General features: G+C 35.4%; 1 protein-coding gene across 3 annotated transcripts in view; it reads left to right on the forward strand.

The window, feature by feature from the left end:
* The window catches only part of fray (oxidative stress responsive kinase frayed), a 570,703-nt gene that overhangs the window by 542,508 nt on the left and 6,799 nt on the right, over positions 1-21,396 (forward strand). For all 3 annotated transcript variants that reach the window (XM_090411795.1, XM_090411792.1, XM_090411793.1), the window contains exon 17: positions 7,418-7,479. In XM_090411795.1, the coding sequence (XP_090267921.1) occupies positions 7,418-7,479 (62 nt within the window). The remainder of the gene's footprint in view (positions 1-7,417; positions 7,480-21,396) is intronic.

The following is a 21,396-nucleotide window of genomic DNA, read 5'->3' on the forward strand; positions in this document are numbered from 1 at the left end:
TGTTGTATCCAAAATGTTGGCTAGATGGTGCTGAAAGGAATGTTACTTTCGGTGAGACTAAAATGGAGAGTTTGTGTAAGAAGTGAAGAATTCCGGAGCGACAGGTTGTTAGAGGTTTCGTGAATTCCTGACAGAGAAGAAAATGCCTGCTGCACTGTTGCAGTTAATAAACACTATCAACAGCATCCCCATTTCTACTGCTGAATGTGAACATAGCTTTGCCCAGATGAAAACCTGATTATCACACCGACAAGAGCTTCTCTGCAAATGAAGACCATGAGTACACTGATGTTCATCAAGCTGGTTGGGCCTCCTCTGCATGTTTTTCAACCCTTACCATACGTCAATTCCTGGTTCCTGAAAGGCAGACATCTAGCAATAGACATGAAGAGCAAGGAATGAACTCGTGAAGATGGCAACACCAGTGTGATGAGCCCAATTTGGAAGCTATTGTGAAAATTAAGGTATTTTTAAAACTTTTTTCACCTTGCTTTAATGTTTAATGTTTTATTTCCATTTGCTATAAATATCCATTTGTCAAAAGTAAAAGAATGAGAGCTTCAAAGGCCTGGTATGTTTTGATTTTCTTGTGTTATGAGATGAGATGGTAGAGTTCCAGTAAACTTATATTTAGGAAAAAAGCCGTGTGTGTGTGTGTGTGTTTTGTGTGTTAGGTTCAATGGATTGTGATGGTCAACTTGATTTTCTTTTTTTTGGAAATCTAATTAAGGCTCTGCACAGCACGTAATGGCTTTCAGTTGCTGTGTTGTTCTGGTTGCTGTGCCTGTTTTGAGATGAAAAACCTTGCCACCTTCCTATGAAACTGGCCAAGTCACCTTCAATTGAAAAGCCCTGATAAAGGCTATTCACATTTACATCCTATATATGATTTTGAACACTTTCTAACCTAAGGGCAATGTTGAACTCGACAGAGCTACAGAGGCTTCTGTATATGTATGTATATACATTTGTGTATGTGCATGTAAAATTTTGTTACAGTATATAAGTATGTATAGAATTTTGTTTTCATTATCTGTTCTTGACGCATTCATGCTTCCCCCTTTGAACCACTAAAAATGAGAAACATTTTCATAGAAAATGAAAAGAATGCTAAAAGGTTAAGAAATGCAATTATTTAAAACAAAATATTTTGAGACAGATTGCTATTTTACTCTTATCCTTCCTCTCTATTCTCTTTTTCTCTCTTCAGTAAATTTTATAGATAAGATGAAAGACCTTAGTAAGGACACTTCATGCACAAATATAACATACTGGCTAGCCTCTTAACTTAGTTGCTTTGAGCTTTGTGCTCAGCACTGTTAATATGTGTATTTTAATTTTGCAAAATTTCAAATATATTTGTTGAATGGGATTTATACAGTGAGTTTTATAACTGGTATAATTTGATATATTGTTGAGTTGAATATTATTTATCATGGCTTATAATTCCAGCCAATCTTAACTGCTGAGATATAGATAGTAAGGAAATATTAAAGGCTAATTGTTTGATACTTTTCTTTAAAAAAAAATTCAAATTTTGTTTTATATAAAACTTGTAGCACATTTTTAAATAATTTAAATTGTGACCTGAAGAAAGCATCTACCACTATTTTATTATGAAGGTTGGATTTCCCAGATAATGGGAGAAAATGTTTCTCTGCATTTCTTCATAATATGCATAAAGACATGTTTTCCAAAAATTGTAAGCTGACAAAAATACTTATGAATTTGTTCAAATGCTTATTTTAAATTTAGTGATATCAAACTGTAAAGATCCTAAGTTTCAGAACTGATAAAATTTATTAGCAAGTTTGAATTTGAAGTTATTAAAACTGTGTAAAAAGTATGTAACATTCCTAACTTTTAAATAATTTTCCATCTTTTCATAGTTTATCTTCATAAAATGAATGTTATTTTTTTTAATTTAGACAGATTATAGTAAAATTTTTAACTAAGTTACAGCAATTTGAAATAAATGAATTACTTTCACTTTTAAATTTGCTAATTGGATATCGGTAACACATTTTCAATTTCATTCGGTCAATATCTAGAAAAATAAGGTTCCTTTGAAGTTTTCATAATTTGAATTTAAAAAAAAAAAAAAAACAATAGATTAGTGAGGGATATTGCAGCAGCATCACTGAAATTACTGACTTACCATACTTGAATGATCACGCTTTACTGCACCATACTGATTAACACCAACCTGGTCATTTGTCATCAAATGCTACACATAATAGGTTCATTATGAGCTCATGAGGCCTGGCATGTCATGCAGTATAAATTAAAGATGACAAAAATTATATTCGTTGTTTAATCTTTTATTCAAATGTAAGTGAACGAAGTTTGCATCTGAAGTAACTTCAGGACTGGGCAACTCACATATGGAGGCTTATGACTTCACATCACTTGCCTTAGTATCCCACAATGCAAAGCACATATCTTTATGGATATGCATTATGGGAAGAATCACTACCCCAGACCGGTTTCGACCTTTATTGAGGTTTCATCAGTGGGAGCCAGACCCAGAAGTGATGCACAAGTCATATTTCCGTATACGAGTTGCCCAATCTGGAAGTTATTCCAGACACAAACTTTGTTTGCTTACACTTGGATAAAGGATTAAACCAAGAATATAATTTCTTGGCATCTTTAATTTATAGTGGAATCAAGTAGAAAAACTTTCAACATCTATTTCTAATCCAGAGTATTTTACTAATAAGGTGTGACATCTTTTGGCTGCTTGTATGTGGAAATATGACTTGTGCATTACTTCAACCTAGGTATCACTTCTTGGTCTAGCTCTCACTGATGTGCTTTTGTGCTGAAATGGTGGGGTAAATCTGTCACTGAGTAGAACTATCACTGAGTTAAATGATTCTTTGAGTCACTCACTGTTAGGTGATCTGAGGGATTGCACAGGTTTTTGGAGAGGTATCCCTGCACTTAAACATACCTCAATAAAGGTCTAAACCAGTCTGCATAGTGCCCCTTCTCATAATGCATAGACATTATATATGTCTGTAAGGATATGTGCTTTGTATTATGGGATACTAAGGCAAGTGATGTGAAGTCATTAGCCTCTATATATGAGTTGTCCAGTCCTGAAGTTACTTCAAACCCAAACTTTGTTTGCTTACACTTGGATGAAGGATTAAACCAAGAATACAATTTCTTGGCATCTTTAATTTATATATAACCAAGTGGAAGAACTTCCAACATGTCATGTAGTTTAGTGACATAATGTGACACCAGGACACACACACACATACTTCATGGCCTCTACATGCTGAAAGGAGGCACTGCATGTCTAAGCATAACTACAGTGCAATGCCCTTTAGAGTGTTTCATTGTAGTTTGAGTTGGTTGATGAGAAGATTATTATTGCACAGGCATCTCCATGGAGTCCAAAGACTCATCACTGGAGGTCTATACTTATCCACACAATAACTGCCATTCTTCTCTTTGAACACACTTACCAACAAATTGAATCCTCTTCATTGCATCTTCTCTCCAACACACAATGTGACTTGTAGACATTATTCAATGTTGGTCCATTTAAAAACTTCTATTAGAGACATTCCTGAAAGCCGGTTGCAGTGCTCTTTGAAATGGAAACACAGCCTGGAGATATGGCATTAAAAGACTTCTATACTTTTCAGAGGACACCTTCCCATATACAGTAAACCCTTGATTTAACGGACAAAATTTCCAGTCCGTATGCCACATGTGAAAATTAACACCCTGTTAATTTTAAAATGCTTTTAACCAAGATTTGCTTATAATTAAATTAACAGGTTATTTTTTGTTATTAACTTCCTATTATTTTTAACAAATTTTAATGAATAGGCCATCATATGTTGGAAAAACACTAGTAATTTAGCCGACATAAATGAGTCACTGCCCATAAAACATGTTCGCCGAATGATTAGCACGTGATCACACCAGTCGCGCTGTAATTGGTTCTTTTGTCGTGTGGCATGACTTTCTGCGACAGTTTTAATGCATGCTGGCCAATTCATTCGGAAAATCTACTTTATTATATAACGGACACCCCCTCGCCCGAATTAGTCCGTTATATCGAGGCTTTACTGTATATTAAAAACTTCCTGTCCATCTGAGTTAGCCATGTCAACAAGAAGAGGGTGTTCCTCAAAGCATTGTGTTAAGAGTAGCATTCTTTGCTGTCAAAGTTAATTCAATCACTAAGCAGCTTCTTCCCATTGTAGTAATGCTCTATATATTGATGACTTCACAATTTACTGTCACTCTTGTAACATGATGGTAATTGAAAGATAACTTAAAGAATCAGTTGATTGTGTTTCTTTGGGCTCTTAGTAATGGGTTCAGGTTTTCAGCAGAAAAAAGTGTTTATGTACATTTATGCCAAAAATGCACTCTTCACCAAGATCTTGAATTAAGAATTGGGCAAAATATTATTCTAGGTAGCAACAGAAGCCAAGTTCTTAGGACTCATCTTGGACAGAAAGCTCGCATTCCTTGTATGCATTCATCAACTTAGGGAAAAGTGCAAGAGACAATTAAATCTTCATTACTTCATCATTATCATGTACTTATATGTCAAAGCTGGATTATGGGGCTCAAGTCTATGGTTCTGCAAGGCAAAATAGACTGCAGTTTGATCCTGTCCATAATCAGGGAATATGAATAGTTACTCTTTTTTCTTTGTACATTGCCTGTTCAAAGTCTTTATGTTGAAGCAAATGAACCAGCACTATCACTTTGATGGAAACAGTTGTCTGTTAAGTATACCGTAAAAAAAAAATGGTCTCTTCCAGAGCATACTACATGGACTAGTATCTTTTTCTTTTATTGGGAAGCTCAGTATAACAAACATGAGACTGCTATTCATCCAATTAGTATGCGAGTTAAAGAGATTATGTAAGCTATAGGTATGAATGTTGAAAACATTACATTTTTCCGGCAAGGCATAGAACTGCTATTGAAGTCATCCCTTCTCATAAATTTGAGAGGGGAAGTGGTTGATGATTTTATTGATAATTTTTACGTTGTAGCCAGTGGAGAATAGTTTGCTTGATAGTAGAAATTTCTTGCTGAAGTGAAGTTTGTAATAAATAGACAATGTATGTTCTTGGCAGCAGACATTTGTTGTCAAGAGCCTACATTGTTATAAGCTCTTGACAATGTGTTATATATTACAGCATGCTTTGTTACACTCACAAAAATAAATTATGATAATAAAAAAAATTCCCACAAATGACCCTAATGTTAACTAAATTTTAAAAAATTGCATATCTTTTTGCTTTCTTCTAATCATCTTCTGCGCTAAGATGGTGGTCTGAAAAGTTCTTGGCCTAACAATGAAAAAACGAATTTATAATTTCAAAATTATTTTTATTTTTCAACATAATCTCCCTTAAGACTGATACATTTATTCTAGCATCATTATCTCGTCCCTGTAGTGGTTCTCAGTTGCTGCACTCACTTCTATCTTTTGGGAAGGGATAGAAGTCAGAGGGAGCCAAATCTGGGGAATAGGGTGGATGTTCCAACAATTCATAGTGCAGATCCCTTAATTTTCCCATTGCCAAAACATCTTTGTTGACAGGTGCATTGTCCTGATGAAAGGTGATTTTTTCCTTTCTGCAAACTGGGTCTTTTGTCACAAATTTTTTCATCTAGTATGGTTAAAACATCAGAATAATATTCCCTGGTTATTGTTTTACCCTTTTCAAGATAATTAATAAACAAAATGCCTTTAGAATCCCAAATTCAATGCCATGACATTTCCTGCTGATGGAACTGACTTTGTTTTCTTTGACACTGAACAACAGGCTTCTGTCCACTGTTCAGATTCCGATGTGTAATGGTGAATCCAATTGTTTTATTTTTGTTAAAACGCTCCAAGCACGGTTCAGAGATTTTCATGCGAGTGCGTTTTTGATCTGGTGTGAGCAAGTGGGGCACCATCTTGTGCAAAGCATTTTTATTTGCAATTCTTCATGCAAAATACATCCTACACGTTCTTTTGAAATGCCTATAGTCTCAGCAATTTTATGCACTTTGATTCGCCAGTCATCCAATACCATATCATGCATTTGTTTAATGATTTCTGGTGTGGTTATATTTTTTGGAAGTCCTTCATGTGAATAATCTTCAAGGCCAGTACGGCCACGTTTAAACTCGGCAGCTCATTTCTTAATTGTCGAAAACGAAGGAGAACAGTGCCCATGAATTTTTATGAACTTCTAATGAATTTCTTTTGGCATTAAATCTTCTTTTACAAAAATTTTATAACTGCACAATACTCAATTTTGTCCATTTCAAGGGATACAGACAACACTTTTGCTTCAGACAGCTGCATAAAACAAATTACTTGATAGAATGACTTGCAATTTCACATGGATGCTTATGACTGATTTCCCAACTTAGAAAAAAAAAAATCTTGCCAATAGTATTGCCATATCTTCCATCACGAAGATAAAACAAATGAATTATGTGTGATCATTGTTACAATTTTCATTTCAGTAAAGTTCAAGTCTAGTTGCCGACTGGAGGAACTTTTTCTAAGCCTTTCTTCGACTGATTCCTGAGTTAGTCGATCTTTGGCACGGGCAAGCAAATTTTTTATCCTGTAAACTCAAGAAAATCGACCGTAGTGACCACATTATTTCAGACAGTAACATATCTTGTTAGGGTTAGGTACCAAGAGATGGCAGCACTTGTTTGCCAGCCTCTTCATCAGTAGCTGCTATAATTAGTGATAGACATGGGCCAGCTATCTTTGATTGGTTACTGGTGGAAATATAACTGCCCACTCAGTCTCCAAAAGCTAGATAGGGTATAAAGGCCTCGCCTATTCCCTCCTATAAAGGAACAAAAGGTGTTAACTGATTTTTTTTTTTTTTATTTTACTGCTGTCAATTCTTCAATTCTTGCTGTCATACTGATTTGGTTTACTGATCTCAGCATTAGTGATAAGCTGCTGCAGACTTCATAGTTAATCAACAAGTGGTCAGGATCAGTTTGCAAACTGTTAGATTTTATATATAGTATTATTATAGTGTATATACATACACAGTAAATATGAATTTTAATTAAAACATTCTTAAATTGGCAGCTTTTGCTGCTGCATGATACTAATGCATACCGCAAATGACCTCAAATATTTTCTTTATGAATGATATTTGTTAATAAGAGATATAATAAATTTTATTCTAATAATAAATGATCTTATTAATTTATTATTTTAATTGTATTAATTTACTGTTTTAATCCTGACTGAAATAGTATTTCATGTTAATCTGATTCTAGTTTATTTTATTTTGTAGTACTTTATTATAAATCATATTTTTAATACCAAGAAAATTCTAGAATATTTACAGAATGTGTGTAACATGAATATTATTTACATAAATGTTTGTTCTCTTTATAGTGGCAGCTAATTTACAAAAATTGGTTGACAATCCTTCTCTTAAAACAACTGTTTTTGCTTTAGTAAGTACTTTTTTCTTAAGTAAGCAATTGTTATTTCGTCCTGATATCATAGAGATTATAGTAATTCTAATATCACAATTTTGCAAAAAATTGTTATGGAATGTATTGTCACTGGCCATAAATAATACAGATAGTCTGACACACAGTGTAGAATTTTTTTCTTTTAAAAAGAATGGAAGAATTTGGAAAACTTTTCTTTTAAAGATTCGTCTATAATTTGTTAGGTATTTAATTTGATTATATCATAGTTTTCTGTTTTCCAATAACATTAATAATTTTTATTATTTGATTTATACCTTGTCTTTCTTTGAGACTTATACTGCCCCTTGCTTCAAGCATTGTTTTTCTGATTCTCACTTCTGATTCTCTTTACATGATCATTCCATTTTAGATTAGCTCTGCTGACATATAGTTGAATTCAGTTACTTTATACAGGGCCAACACCATTTTAGAATATTTGCAAACTGTTGTGAACTACTTAGTAAGTCACAGCTAAAATCTCCAGCAGTAATCCTATTTTAAACAAAAGTGCAAAAATAACATTCCCTGTATTAGTATCAAAAATTCACTATATTGAACTGCATTTACTAGCAAATAACATCAAAATCCATGACAGATGTTTTTTGTTAAGCGAGGAAAACAGACATACATGGCCATAGCACAAATATGAAAGATGGGTTCTCACTCTCTTAAGGAATGTGCCAAAAGATGGTTTGGATTTGAAGGATACTCATTTCATCATTGGCTATTCAATCAGAAGTAAAGTGTAGAAGTATAAGAAAAAAAGTTGAAAAATTGCTTGCAGTATAAATATAATTTGATTCAGACAAGAGCAGAAAGGGTTAGTAAAAAGAGGCTTACTGGCACTAATGATTTCAAGAGTTATGCCAGTGAAAATATGAGAGCCAGACTAACAGAGATACCCTGATTCTCCACATTGGGGTTTTTGCAGAAGACTGGTTACCTTATCAAATAAAACATTTCTATAACTCAGATGCTTATACTGGAAAATTCATCAAACCAAAACAGCGTAAAATAATGAAGTAAGGATAAAGGTAACCGATTAGGAATCTTGGACATTTTAAAAGTAGCCACATAGAATGTGTGAAACTTAGCAATGAAGGAATTAGAATTAGTAAAACAACTAAAAACTAAAAATATCAATATAGACATGATAACAGAAACAAAAAAGAAAGAAATTAAAGAAAACAAAAGACATATGATTCTACTATGCTATATAGTGAAATAGACCAACATATCAGAGCTTCTAGTGGTGTGGCCATTTTAATTGATAATAAATGGAAAAATAGAATATGAAAGTACAATTATGTAAATGATTGAATTATAACAGTTAAATTAAAAACAAATAGATGCTACTTAGATAACATAGGAGTATATGCTTCTAAAGAAGGCATGAATAAGGATTCTGAACAATTTTATGAGGAACTACAAAAACGGATTAATAAATGTAGTAAAAATGAATATACATTAATAGCAGGGGAGATCTTAATGCCAGAGTTAGAAATAATCCAATCCAAAATTTCTTAGGAAAATATGGGAAAATTTGCATGAATTACAATGGTCAAGAACTATTATATTTCTATACTTGATAATTTTAATATAACCAATATTTTTTTCAAAAAAAAGAATATAAATAAATATACTTAGAATGGCAGAGGAACAAGATCTATAATTGATTATAAGCTAGTCAGGGGTTGTTATAGGGTCAACATGGAAGAAATTTCTCATAGAATGGTAGAGGAGAGTAGTAGAACAAGGGGCCATCACTGGAAATTGTATAAGGAGGGTGTGAACAGAGGAGCAAGGAGTAGGTTCTTTGCATGGAAGGTGGTTGGTGAGTGAAATGCATTGCCTGAGTGTGTTGTGGGTGTAGACACATTGAATCACTTTAAGGCACAGTTTGATCAGCATTGTGTGCAATAGTGTGACTTCCCATGATGAGTCTCTGACTCCATGGAGGTCAAATGTTAATAATAATAATTGTGTGCAATAGTGTGTGTGTTGGATGAGCATTGTGTACAATAGTGTGACCGTCCACAATGAGTCTCTGACTCCATGGAGGTCAAATGTTAATAATAATCAGAAACTAGCTAGATGAGTGAGAGATATATTTACAGAGGAAGTGAAATATTTTCAGATCATTACTTAGTAGTCTCTAAAATAGAAATACTAGCAAAATAGAGAAAGGAAGTAAATAAGATAAAACAAGAAACTGAACAAGTATACAAAGTATATCAAGAAGAAAGCATTATTATTATTATTATTATTGTTCCGGGCAACTCCAAGGAGTCGACAGACTCATCGAGGGAGGCCCTAACATCATGTCAAGAACAACTATTCGACATTCACACAGTATCTATCATACCTTGCCTTGAACTCATTCACGGTCGTAGCACCCACAACAGACTCTGGAAGCTTATTCCACATATTCACTACTCTCCAAGTAAATAACCTAGCTCTAACACCCTTGTCAACCACGCTCTTGCCCAGCTTCCATTCATGGCCCCTAGTCCTCCCACCACCAGTCATATTTTCAAAAATATCTTCTGGATCAATCTTATAGAAACCCTTCAGTAATTTGAATGTCTCAATCATATCATTCCTCCTTCGCCTATCGACCAATTTCTGCAACCCACAAATCTTCAACCTATTCTCATAAGGTTCATTCCACAGACCTGCTATCATCTTGGTCACTCGTCTCTGGATCCTCTTCACTTCCTCCCCATCACGAAGAAACCCTGGTGCCCATAACTGGGCACAGTAGTCCAGATGGGGTCTTATCAAGGCTCGATACAAAGGAAACATTAGAATGCTATATCAATCGCGATCAACAGATTACCTAAAAGAAGCCCAAATCGGTGAAGATATAGAAGAAGAATGGAAAACTTTATTAAAGATCCTCCATAAAGCAGATTCTGAAGTCCTTGGAAACAAAAATAAAATATTAAAAACATTAAAAATCCAGAACGCAGATACAAAAAATGCAATAAAAGAAAAACAAATGCCATACAAATCACTCCTTCAAAAACATAAAAAGGAAACAGAAGAAATATAGCTAAAACCATAATACAGAAAGCTCACCAACATTTTTGAGACAGCTTTATTAATAAAATAGAAGACAAGACATAGCCTACAAACTATTAAGGAAATTAACCTCTCTTCTGGCCTAGGTGAATGAAATAGTGAGACCAAATTGCACTTCTTATCCTTGTTATTCGACGGGTGTTACAGAATCGTATCCAGATTTAGCCGGACGTTTATAGACATCGTGGCTGGTTGTGGGGGAGGGGGTAAACAATGAAGAAGGAGATACAGCACAAATAACACAATACTAGAGAATCAGTGGATAGAACATTATAAGAATTTATGGTATGACCCAAATATAATAGAAAATAATAATGAAGAAATCAGTACTGATTAAAATTGGCAATAAAGGGATCAAAAAAAATAGAAAATCAACCAGATAAGATAGCATAAATGCATAGGTTTGGAAATATGGTGGAGAATATTTACATCACAGATTCTTAAAATTAATAAATAATCATTGCAGGAAATGTGATATTCCATCAGATTGGTTACAAGTTAAAGTCTTATCTATATTTAAGAAAGGAGACAGAGTTGATTGTGGAAATTACAGAGGAATAAGTTTATTAAATGCAGGTTATAAAATTTACAGTATAATCCTGAATAAAATACAGAAATATTGCAAACGATCTACTCTCAGAAGAAATGGTTTCATACATGGAAGATCATGTACAGACAATATTTATGTGTTAAAACAAATTATTGAAAAAAGACAAGAATTTCACTTAGAGATTCATATGGACTTTATACGTTATTATTATTAAAAGAGACCTCCAGGGAGTCAGAGACTTATCAAGGGAGGCCACATACTACATACACACCAGCTATCATTAATGTACAGATATTGGGAAGGATTTCATAAGCAACATACAGTTATTTGCTGATGATGCAAAGATAGGTAGGGTAATCAGGAATGCTGCTGATATGCAGTACTTGCACAATGATTTGAATATGCTGGAATTGTGGGCATGGGAAGGTGAGTGTCAATAAATGTAAAGTCATTCACTTCGGCATGATTAGATATCTAATGTTGTATTATATTGGTGAGATTAGGCTAGAGGAAACTGATGAGGCTAGGGATCTCGGAGTGTTAATAGATAGGAAGTTGAAGTTTAGGGGCCATGTGGCAAAGATTGCAAATACAATTCAAAAGATAATTGCAATGCTGAAACAAACATTCACATGTAAAGTTGTTATTTTGCCTCTTTACAAAGCCTTGATAAGATTTCACTTGGACTATTGTGGGCAGGTCTGGTCTCCTGGTTTATGTTGTGATTCTGATATATTGGAGAGAGTACAAAGGATAGTGTTATAACAGTGGACCAAGCTCTGATCCTTGTGGTACACCACTTAAATCCTGCAGACTCACATCTCCCATATACTACTTTTTGATATCTGTCAGTCAGCCATCCTCTTATCCATGATAATATTCTCTAACCCAAACACATTTTCTCCAATTTATGCAGCAGTCTACAATGCTGTATTCTGTCAAAAGCCTTAGCAAAATCCAAAAGTATCATGGTGTATCCATTCCCCTTGTCTAGTTGAATAGTAACATTGTTATAGAATGTGAGCAAGTTGCTAAAACATGACCTTCCCTTAGTAAACCCATGTTGTTCATTGCAAAGTAGAGATTCACTATCAATCCATTTCTGAATGCAAGCCCTAACCAGTTTTTCCAAATCTTAACCACCACTCCTGAGATACTAATTGGTTGATAGTTGGATACATCAATCTTTGTACCACCCTTGTGCAATGGAATTACCATACATTCCTTCCATTCCTGCAGAATCATCCCTGTTCTGAGACTCATATTAAACAGCCTGTCAAAGGAATGGCCAGTTCAGCTGAATGCTCTTCTAGCACACGTGCTGATATCCCATCAGTCCCTATTGCTGAATTCTTATTCAATTTGTGCAACAGCTCTAATTCCTCATACACCTGCATTTCTTCATCTAGTGAAGAGGTAACAGTGAGTTCAATGTTTGTACACCAGGTTGATAGCTTTTGACAAAATGGATGCTCATTAACTGAACAACCTCTTTTGCAACTGTAACCCTCATGCCATCAGGATTTAGAAGAGTTATTCTTTCTTTTACTTGCAGCATATCAATAGAATTCTTGTGTGTTGTTTTTAGCATGCAGAACTAGTTTCTTTTCATACTTTGCTTTCCATACAACAGTTGTGACTATTCTAGCCTGCTGCTTATAACGTTCATAACGGACGTCATCCTTATGCACACAGTATTCTTTTTGCATTGTCCTTTTTTTACGAATCTCTTGCTTAATTAGATTACTCATCCATTTGACTTCTGCTCTATTTATTCTTCGATCTCTAAGGACACATTCTGATATCACATCATTTAAGTATTATTTAAATGCTTCCCATGCACTGTCTATATTCTTTCCATCCAGCAATGGATCCCATTCCACTGAACTCAGTATACTCCTCAGCTGGTCATAATTTCCTGCTTTATAGTTCAGCATGTAATCTTTTCTCAATGGAACATTCATAAACTTAGTCACTTCCCAAGTGATTACTGCATGATCAGTCACCAGCCAGAGGCAGAATAGTTAAGTCTTCAACTGAAATGTCCTCTGACACTATAATCAAATCTAACACTCCTTGCCCTCGAGTTCCATCTATCACATGCTGCTTCTTGAGAAAGTTGTCCCGCAACAGCTCAATAAATGCATTTTCATTCTTCTCATGAGATTCTACTGCTACCCAATCGATATTTGGATAATTAAAGTCTCCTGTTATGATTACTCTTTTCGTGCTCATCTTTTCTATTTGGTGATGACAGTAAAAAACTATTGAATATAATTTTAAAAAAAACAAGGATATCCATTACATTTGGTACAAGCTATATAAAGTTTATATAAAAATACAAAAATATAGTTGCAGTTTGTTAATTAATTAACAGAATAGATTGAAATAAATCACTGCATCAGACAGGGATGTAGCTTATCTCCAACTCTATATATATATATATATTGATCAGATTATGAAAATATGGAAAACAGCAATAAAACAAGGTATCCTGTTAACCAGCAGAACTGTTATCAATATATTACAAGACAGTGAAGGTGACCTTCACAAATCAGTTTGAGTTAAATAAAATACAATTTAAAAATTTCACAAAAGAAAACAAAAATTATGACATTTAAAGGATGAGATCATGTTAGATCAAAAATAGTTATAGAAAATAAAATAAGAGAACAGATGACACAGTTTAATCATTGAGGCTGCATAATGACATATCTAAACGATAAAGATATAGATGAAAAATAATTAAGGAATTTCAGAAAATCTGTGGAACAATTAAAAGAACACTGAATAAAAAAAAAGACAAGGAGCTCAACTGAAATTTTATAAAGTAATATCTACTCCCACTCTATTATATGGTTCAGAAACATGGACTGTTAAAAAGAAAGATGAAAGTAAAATACAAGCTGCAGGGATGAAATTTTTAAGAGCAATATCTTCATGTAACTGATTATTACCATTATTTATCTTTTACTTCATCTAAATTACCTTCTTTTTCCAGATTTTATGCTTAAGCCCCTCATTCATTCATTTTACACCTATTATTCAGCCTTGCCTTCAGAATACATTCACACATTGATGTTGTTATGTATTTCTTGGTCACTTCCCAAGCAGCATTTATTTCCTTACCGCTCAACTCCTTGTTCCATGTTATAACTCCAAGCTGTCTCCTAAGTTTATTATAATCACCATCCATATAATTCCACATATACAGCAATCCCTCGATTGGTACACCTAATGTGTTTCTTTAAAACAGTCACATTAATCGAATGTAATAACCTATGGGGAAAATGTGTATAATAAACTATGGGGGTTGTTAAACCTTGATAAATGGGAATCCTAAAGAATTCCACATCTATCATCGTTTAACAGATAGAAAAATAAGATACAAAATTTTATGTAGGAAAATGCTTGCTTCTAAGTATGTGCTATATACATGTGATATAATATAAAATTATGTTAGCATGAAGAAAAGAGATTGTAAGTTGTTAGAGAAAATAATAATTTTATGATTGTGCAAGGCTGTTAATAATGTATAAATTGAACAAAGATTTACTAAAATTTGTAATACTTGTCTGAGGAATGACTTGCATAAAATATTGTGAACAAAGGTTCAAAGGGCAAAGGCATGCCAACAGAAAGAGAGGTGGCCTTAGGTAGTCACGTGCTCACAGTACATGGCAGAGCATGGTCAGAAAAAAATTGGAAACAAACGGTATGAAGCGAGACCCACGTGGGTGAAGTGCTACGCATTGGGTGAGTTACGAAGGTTACAGTAATTACCAGTAGGGGAGATAGAAATAAAAGGGTTAGGAACCCCACCCCTTCCTCTAGTAAATTTTTTCTTCCCTTGGCTGGTGGTCATCTGGGAGATAGAAAGTTGCATGGAGGAGCGGCTCTGTCCCGAAGTGCTCAGACAAGGAACAGCGGTAAGCTATGCACAGAGTCTGGTGAGCTATAGCAGGAAATGTCAATGTTATAAGCTCCTGATCGTATGATGGAGGAGTACATCTCCACTCGTGTTTCTGCAGTCCTTGGAAACACTCAGCGTCTAGGTAGCAGACATCATGAAAGAGAAATTGCAGAAACCACAGTTGTGTCTGGAACAAGTCATTCATGCCAGAATTGTGTGAATTCACAGAATGATCAGAGAATCCAAGGTACCTCATTGTCTAAGTGAACAAGAAGGAAGATTGACCGAAGGAAGGTAGTCCAAATTGAAGGAACAAGTACGAAAAGCCTTAGTGTATGGTAACATTAAAATTTCCTTTGTCTGTGCTATTGTGTGCAACTTACTATGGTGTTAAGTTAAGTGAAATTAAGAGACATCAAGGATCGAGGACTTTGATTTATTTAGAGCAGGACTGTAGCATGTTAATATTAGAAAGTACACTGAGTTAGCTCATATACAGGTTAATTTAATGTGTATGCTTTAGAGAAAGCTGAAATGAATTAGTCTGAGTAACAAGATATATAAATGAATGTTTAATGAAAAAATATTACTCTGGAATAACCATCTTTGTGAATGATTTATTAGGAATGCTGTTTTTGATACTCTTGTTTCATTAAGGATACGTGCAGTCTTATCTGATTAGTATTGGAATTTAGTATGAATGTTAATTGTATTGTAAATGTGTTAATATGCTTAATAACCCTTTGCTATTTTTAAACTTAAGTGTCTGAATTCTAGAATTCGATGCACCATTTGTAAAAGGTTCGAATCTGAGTGGGGAAAAATAGGTTATATTATGGGTCACGACTGCAAATCAATAGTCACTTGTGTACGTCTTGAAATCACTTCTTGGTTAAGATAACTTTACTTAATCTGTTTTAGGTGGTACAGCAAAAAAACAAAATAAATATTCCTAGAGCTCTATGAGAAGATAGATTTCCAGAACTTTGGCACTTAGGTTTTGGCTCGCTTCCTTTGTGTCTTGGAAGTACCAGGTGACTCTTTAGGAAATATCAGAAGTATAGAACACAAAATTAACAGTTTAAGAGATTGGGACACAACAGGGTGCTTAAGGATCAAAGCTGTATAACTGAGGAGACCTCCACATAGCCTTTAAAGGAATGCAGACAACCGACCAGGGATTCTGACCTAATGTCCAATCCTCACCTTCTCGTGGTGCACCCTGTTGGGTATCTACCTGAATAGTGAACGAACGAGGATGGATTAACCAATTCTGATTGCCATCAGAATTGGTTTAAATCTGTTTCATGTACTGCTAGTGTAATGTATTAGTTGATTTCTTTCATTCTCTATGTAAATTTATTCATTCATCTCCTCACCAAATGAGCCTTCTTTGTTATTTATTTTCTCATATATAATTTTTCAATATATATATATATATATATATATATACACACACACACACACTAAAACTTGTGCCTGAAGTAGCTAAAATATGTTGTAGTGTCAGTTCACTATTCTTAAATTCAGATCACTGGTATATTTGGTATTTTTTTTTCTTTTAATTTGGTTAGCAAGTATTGAAGATATAGCAGATTTATTTCATTTAATGTAGCAGATATTATTTACATGTCGGACAAAAAAGCAGGAAACTTTCATCCTTCTCAAATGGCAGCCATGCCTTTTGGTCTTTTGCCAAAGCAATTGGTCATAACTTTTTGCCCTACACTATTTCCATCCATATCATACCCAGATGGCTCTATTGCATCATCACCTACAGAAAAAAAACTAATCTCTTGGTTTCACACTTTGCTTCCAATGCATGCATAACTGACAATGGCAAATGCCCCCCCCCCCCAGTCATTTCAACTACCCAACATACGATGCCCCCTATATCCTTTTGCCAGAAAGATCAGAAACCTATCATCTAAATTAGACGCAAAAAAAGTCTCTTGGTCCTGATGGCATTCCTCCACTTGTCGTGAAGGTTTGTGCACCAGAACTGACGCCTATCCTATGCCACCTGTATATACTCTCTTACTCCACTGGTATATATTTCAAAGCCTGGAAATTGGCCTATATTCAACCCATTCCTAAGAAGGGTGACAAATCACTACCATCTAACTACCACCCTATCTAAAGTGATGGAGAAAACCATCAATTCTCAACTCCTACACTACCTTGAAGGCACCCAGCTATTAAGCGACCACCAGTATGGATCCTGTCACTGCCCATCAACAGAAGATCTGCTCTCATGAGATTCGCCAAATTTTGCCATGTCATTTGTCCAGAAATGGGTGATATATAAGAGCAGATCTTCTGTTGATTAGCAGCGACAGGATCCATACTGGTGGTCGCTTAATAGTTGGGTACCTTCAAGGTACCTTTCTCCTTTATAAATAGCAGAGTACCTTTCTCAAGGTACTCTGCTATTTAGATTCCCAACAAGGGTCCTTGTTGGGGATCTAAATAGCAGAGTACGAAATGATTGTGAGACATACAAAAATATTTTGGGAAAATTTGGAGAAAAGAGTAAAGCTAATAATAATGGCAAATACTTGTGGGATTTCTGCTCAGGACATGGACTGGTTATTACTAACACCATGTTCCAACATAAAAATGTGCACAAATTCACATGGAGAGAAGAGGCAAGGAATAAGAAAAGTCTCATCGACTATGTTATTGTTAATAGTGATGTTTTCTCCCTGGTGCAGGACACCAGAGTGTACAAAGGATTTGAAATTGGAAGTGATCACTATTTAGTCTTGAGCAGGATAAAATTGAATTTCATATTGAAAAGAATAACATGTAAGAAAGTTTTAAAGCAAATAAAAGTTGAGTAGCTCTCAGATGTGAACTGTAGATGAAAATACACAAAGATTATTGAAGAAAAAATGAATGAGTTTGAGACCAGGAATCAAACCTTGGAGATTCAGTGGCAAACTCTGAAGAAAACATTGATTGATTCTGCCAGAGAGGCATGTAGTGAGGTTGTCTACAAGGATAAAAAAATCCAAACTCCCTGGTGGACACAGGAAGTTAAAGAGGCAGTGAAGGAAAAGAAGAAAGCATATCAAAACTTCCTGTCAAATAAGTCAGCTTGTGCTCTTAGAGAATACAGAGACAAATGCAAGAATGCTAAACAATGTGTAAAACTAGCTAAACAAAAGTCATAGGACTTGGGAAGAACATAGAAAATAAATATCAAGAAGGTGGTAAGATATTTTGGAGGTTGGTGAAGAAGTTTAGGAATGGAGGAAAGAGTGCTGTAAAAGGAGTTAGAGATGATAAACGTGAAATGAAAACGGGAGAAAAAGATATTCTTGAAGTATGGAGTAATTACTTTGAAAGGCTGTTAAATGAAACAAGCAGTGATGACAGCACAGTGGTAAAAACACTGACCAGGCATGCAGTCAGGAATACATATCCATACTTGAAGTAGAAAAAGTCATCAAAGGCTTGAAGTGTGGAAAGGCAGCAGGAGTAGATGATATTCGAACAGAAATGCTGAAGTATGGTGGTATAAGAGTCTTACAGTGGCTGCACTGCATAGTTCAGAAAGCTTGGACAGTGGGACGAATTCCCGATGATTTGAGTAGAGCTCTCATAGTACCCATATATAAAAAGGGAAATAAAACTGAATGTGAGAATTACAGAGGTATTTCCCTACTGAGTGTTCCTGACAAAATCTTTGCAAGTATACTTGAGAAACAGTTGAGAAGAATTGTGGAAGAAAAGCTAGGTGAAGAACAAGCTGGATTCAGGCCAAATAGAGGCTATCAGGATCAGATTTTCACTTTACGACAAATAGTCGAGAAAGCATGGGAATATAACAAAGATCTGTATTTAAATTTTGTCTTTGGAAAAGGCACATGACAAGGCACCAAGAGAGAAGCTATTCAATACGCTACAGTTATATGGTGTCAATGGGACATTATATCAAGCAATACTTAGTCTTTATTTTATTATTATTATTATTATTTCCCAAGACCTCATGGAGTCAAAGACTCATCTGAGAGGTCCTTTTATCATACACACACATCTCATTATACCGTGTCTTAAACACTCAAACTCCTTGCAGACACCACACTCTCAGGCAAGGCATTCCAATCATTCACAACCCTGCACGAAAAAAACCTGCCTCACACTCCCCTACTCACACCCTCTTTATATAGTTTCCAGGTATGACTCTGGTTCTCCCCTGATCTCCCACTATTCTCTGTAGAACTTCTCCATCCTTGATCTTATAGCAACCCCTTACCAACTTGTAGGTCTCTATCATATCTCCCCTCTTCCTTCACTCCACCAGACTCTGCAAATTACATCTTCTCAATCTTTCCTCATACTCAACATTCCAGAGGTCAGAAACTACCTTAGTCAGTCGCCTTTGGACCCTTTCCAACATCTCTTCATCCTTCTGAAAACCCGGTGACCAAATCTAGGCACAATAGTCCATGTGTGGCCTAATCAAAGCCTTATACAATGGAACAAGAATCTCCTTACTTCTACACGTCAGTGTCCTCCCCATCATTCCCAGAAGTCTTTGTGTTGTCTTCACAATTTTGGCGATGTGTCCTCTAAATTTTAGATCCTTATCCACTATCACCCCCAGATCTCTTATTTCCTCTACCTCCAACAATATATTCTCACCAAGCATAAATTCTGCATCCCATCTTTGTTTTCCAAATTTTAAAACCTTACATTTTGCAACATTGAACTCACATCCTCCATTTGCTTGCCCAATCACTCAATTTATTCAAGTCTTCTTGCAAGACCACAACATCTTCACTACTCTTTATGGTTTGTCCCAACTTTGCATCATTTGCAAACAACTGAATATCTCCATCCAAATGTTCGCCAATATCATTAATATACAAGTTAAATAGTAATGGCCCTAAAACAGACCCCTGAGGCACTCCACTAGTGACTTTCCTTTTCCTGGATGTCACACCCCCATACACAACTTGTTGATACCTATCAGATAGCCAGTCTCCAATCCAATGCACTAATCTAATATCCAACCTCATCTGCTCTAGTTTGACTATCAACTTATCATGAGGTACTCTATCCAAAGCCTTTGCGAAATCCAAGTATATTACTGTGTATCCTTCTCCTCTGTCCAAGGAAGCAGTCACTTTATTGTAATAAATAAGTAGATTACTAAAACATGACTTCCCTTTAGCAAATCCATGCTGTCCATCAAAGATTATACCATTGTTGTCAACCCAACTCTGGATCCTAGTTCTCACAAGCTTCTTCAACAACTTAACCACAACACCTGACACACAGATAGGCCTATAGTTTGATGCTTGAGTTCGATCACCTCCTTTATGAAGTGGCACAATCTTGCCCTCCTTCCACTCTTTAGGAACTTGACCAAGTGCAAGACTTGTATTAAAAAAGTATGTCAAGGCAGGTGTCAACTCTCTGGCACATTCCTTCAGAATATGCAGTGATATATTATCAAGTCCCACAGCCTTATTTACATCTAGTTTACTCAACTCCCCAAACACCTCTTGCTCACTTACAGTCAGTCTCTCATCCCCATCATCAACTGCTCTCAATCTCTCCATGAAGTCACATTCACAACATTGAAAGATCTTTATGAACTGCTCATTAAGTATCTCCACCACATATTCTGCAACAGCTGTCTTTATACCATTTCCTCCAATCAGTGTCATCCTTCCATAATCATTCTTTCTTTTGCTGGCTACATATCGAAAGAACTCCCTAGGATTCTTTTTGGCTTCATTAGCTAACTGCTGTTCATACCGCTCTTTAGCTACTCTCACCAACCAAGTCACCCTCCTTGCCTGGTCTTTGTGGACCTCATGAAATTGGTTACTTCCACTTCTCTTATGCTGCCTCCACAATGCCCTTTTTCTCTATATCGCATGCTTAATCTCTTTATTCATCCATCTCACACCTACCTTATTTAACCTTCTCACCCTTGGAATACATTTCGACATTGCATCTACTAAATAGTTTTTGAAAATCCCCCAAGCTGCATTGATCTCTTTTCCAACTAACTCCTCATTCCATGCTACATCCGCAAGCTGTCTCCTGAGCTCTTCATAATCATCCCCCCTTGTAGTTCCACATATACCCTTTTTTCACAGGGGTCCTTGCACTGCTGGCAACCACCCAGGTAATCACCTCATGGTCACTTTCACCAATTGGTGGATGATTTGACACCTGCTTTATAATTATGTCCTCTGATGAGATGACCAAATCCAAGACCCTTAATCCTCGTGTGCCCTCTGTTACATACTGTCTGAATTAGTTATCCCTCAAAAACTCAAGAAACTCATTTTCTTTACTTCCAGTTGCTATCTCTTCATTCCAGTCT

This window comes from Typopeltis vanoorti, chromosome 22, assembly GCF_054136105.1.
Source record: "Typopeltis vanoorti isolate ZY-2024b chromosome 22, IOZ_Tvanoo_1.0, whole genome shotgun sequence".
Lineage (NCBI taxonomy): Eukaryota > Metazoa > Arthropoda > Arachnida > Uropygi > Thelyphonidae > Typopeltis > Typopeltis vanoorti.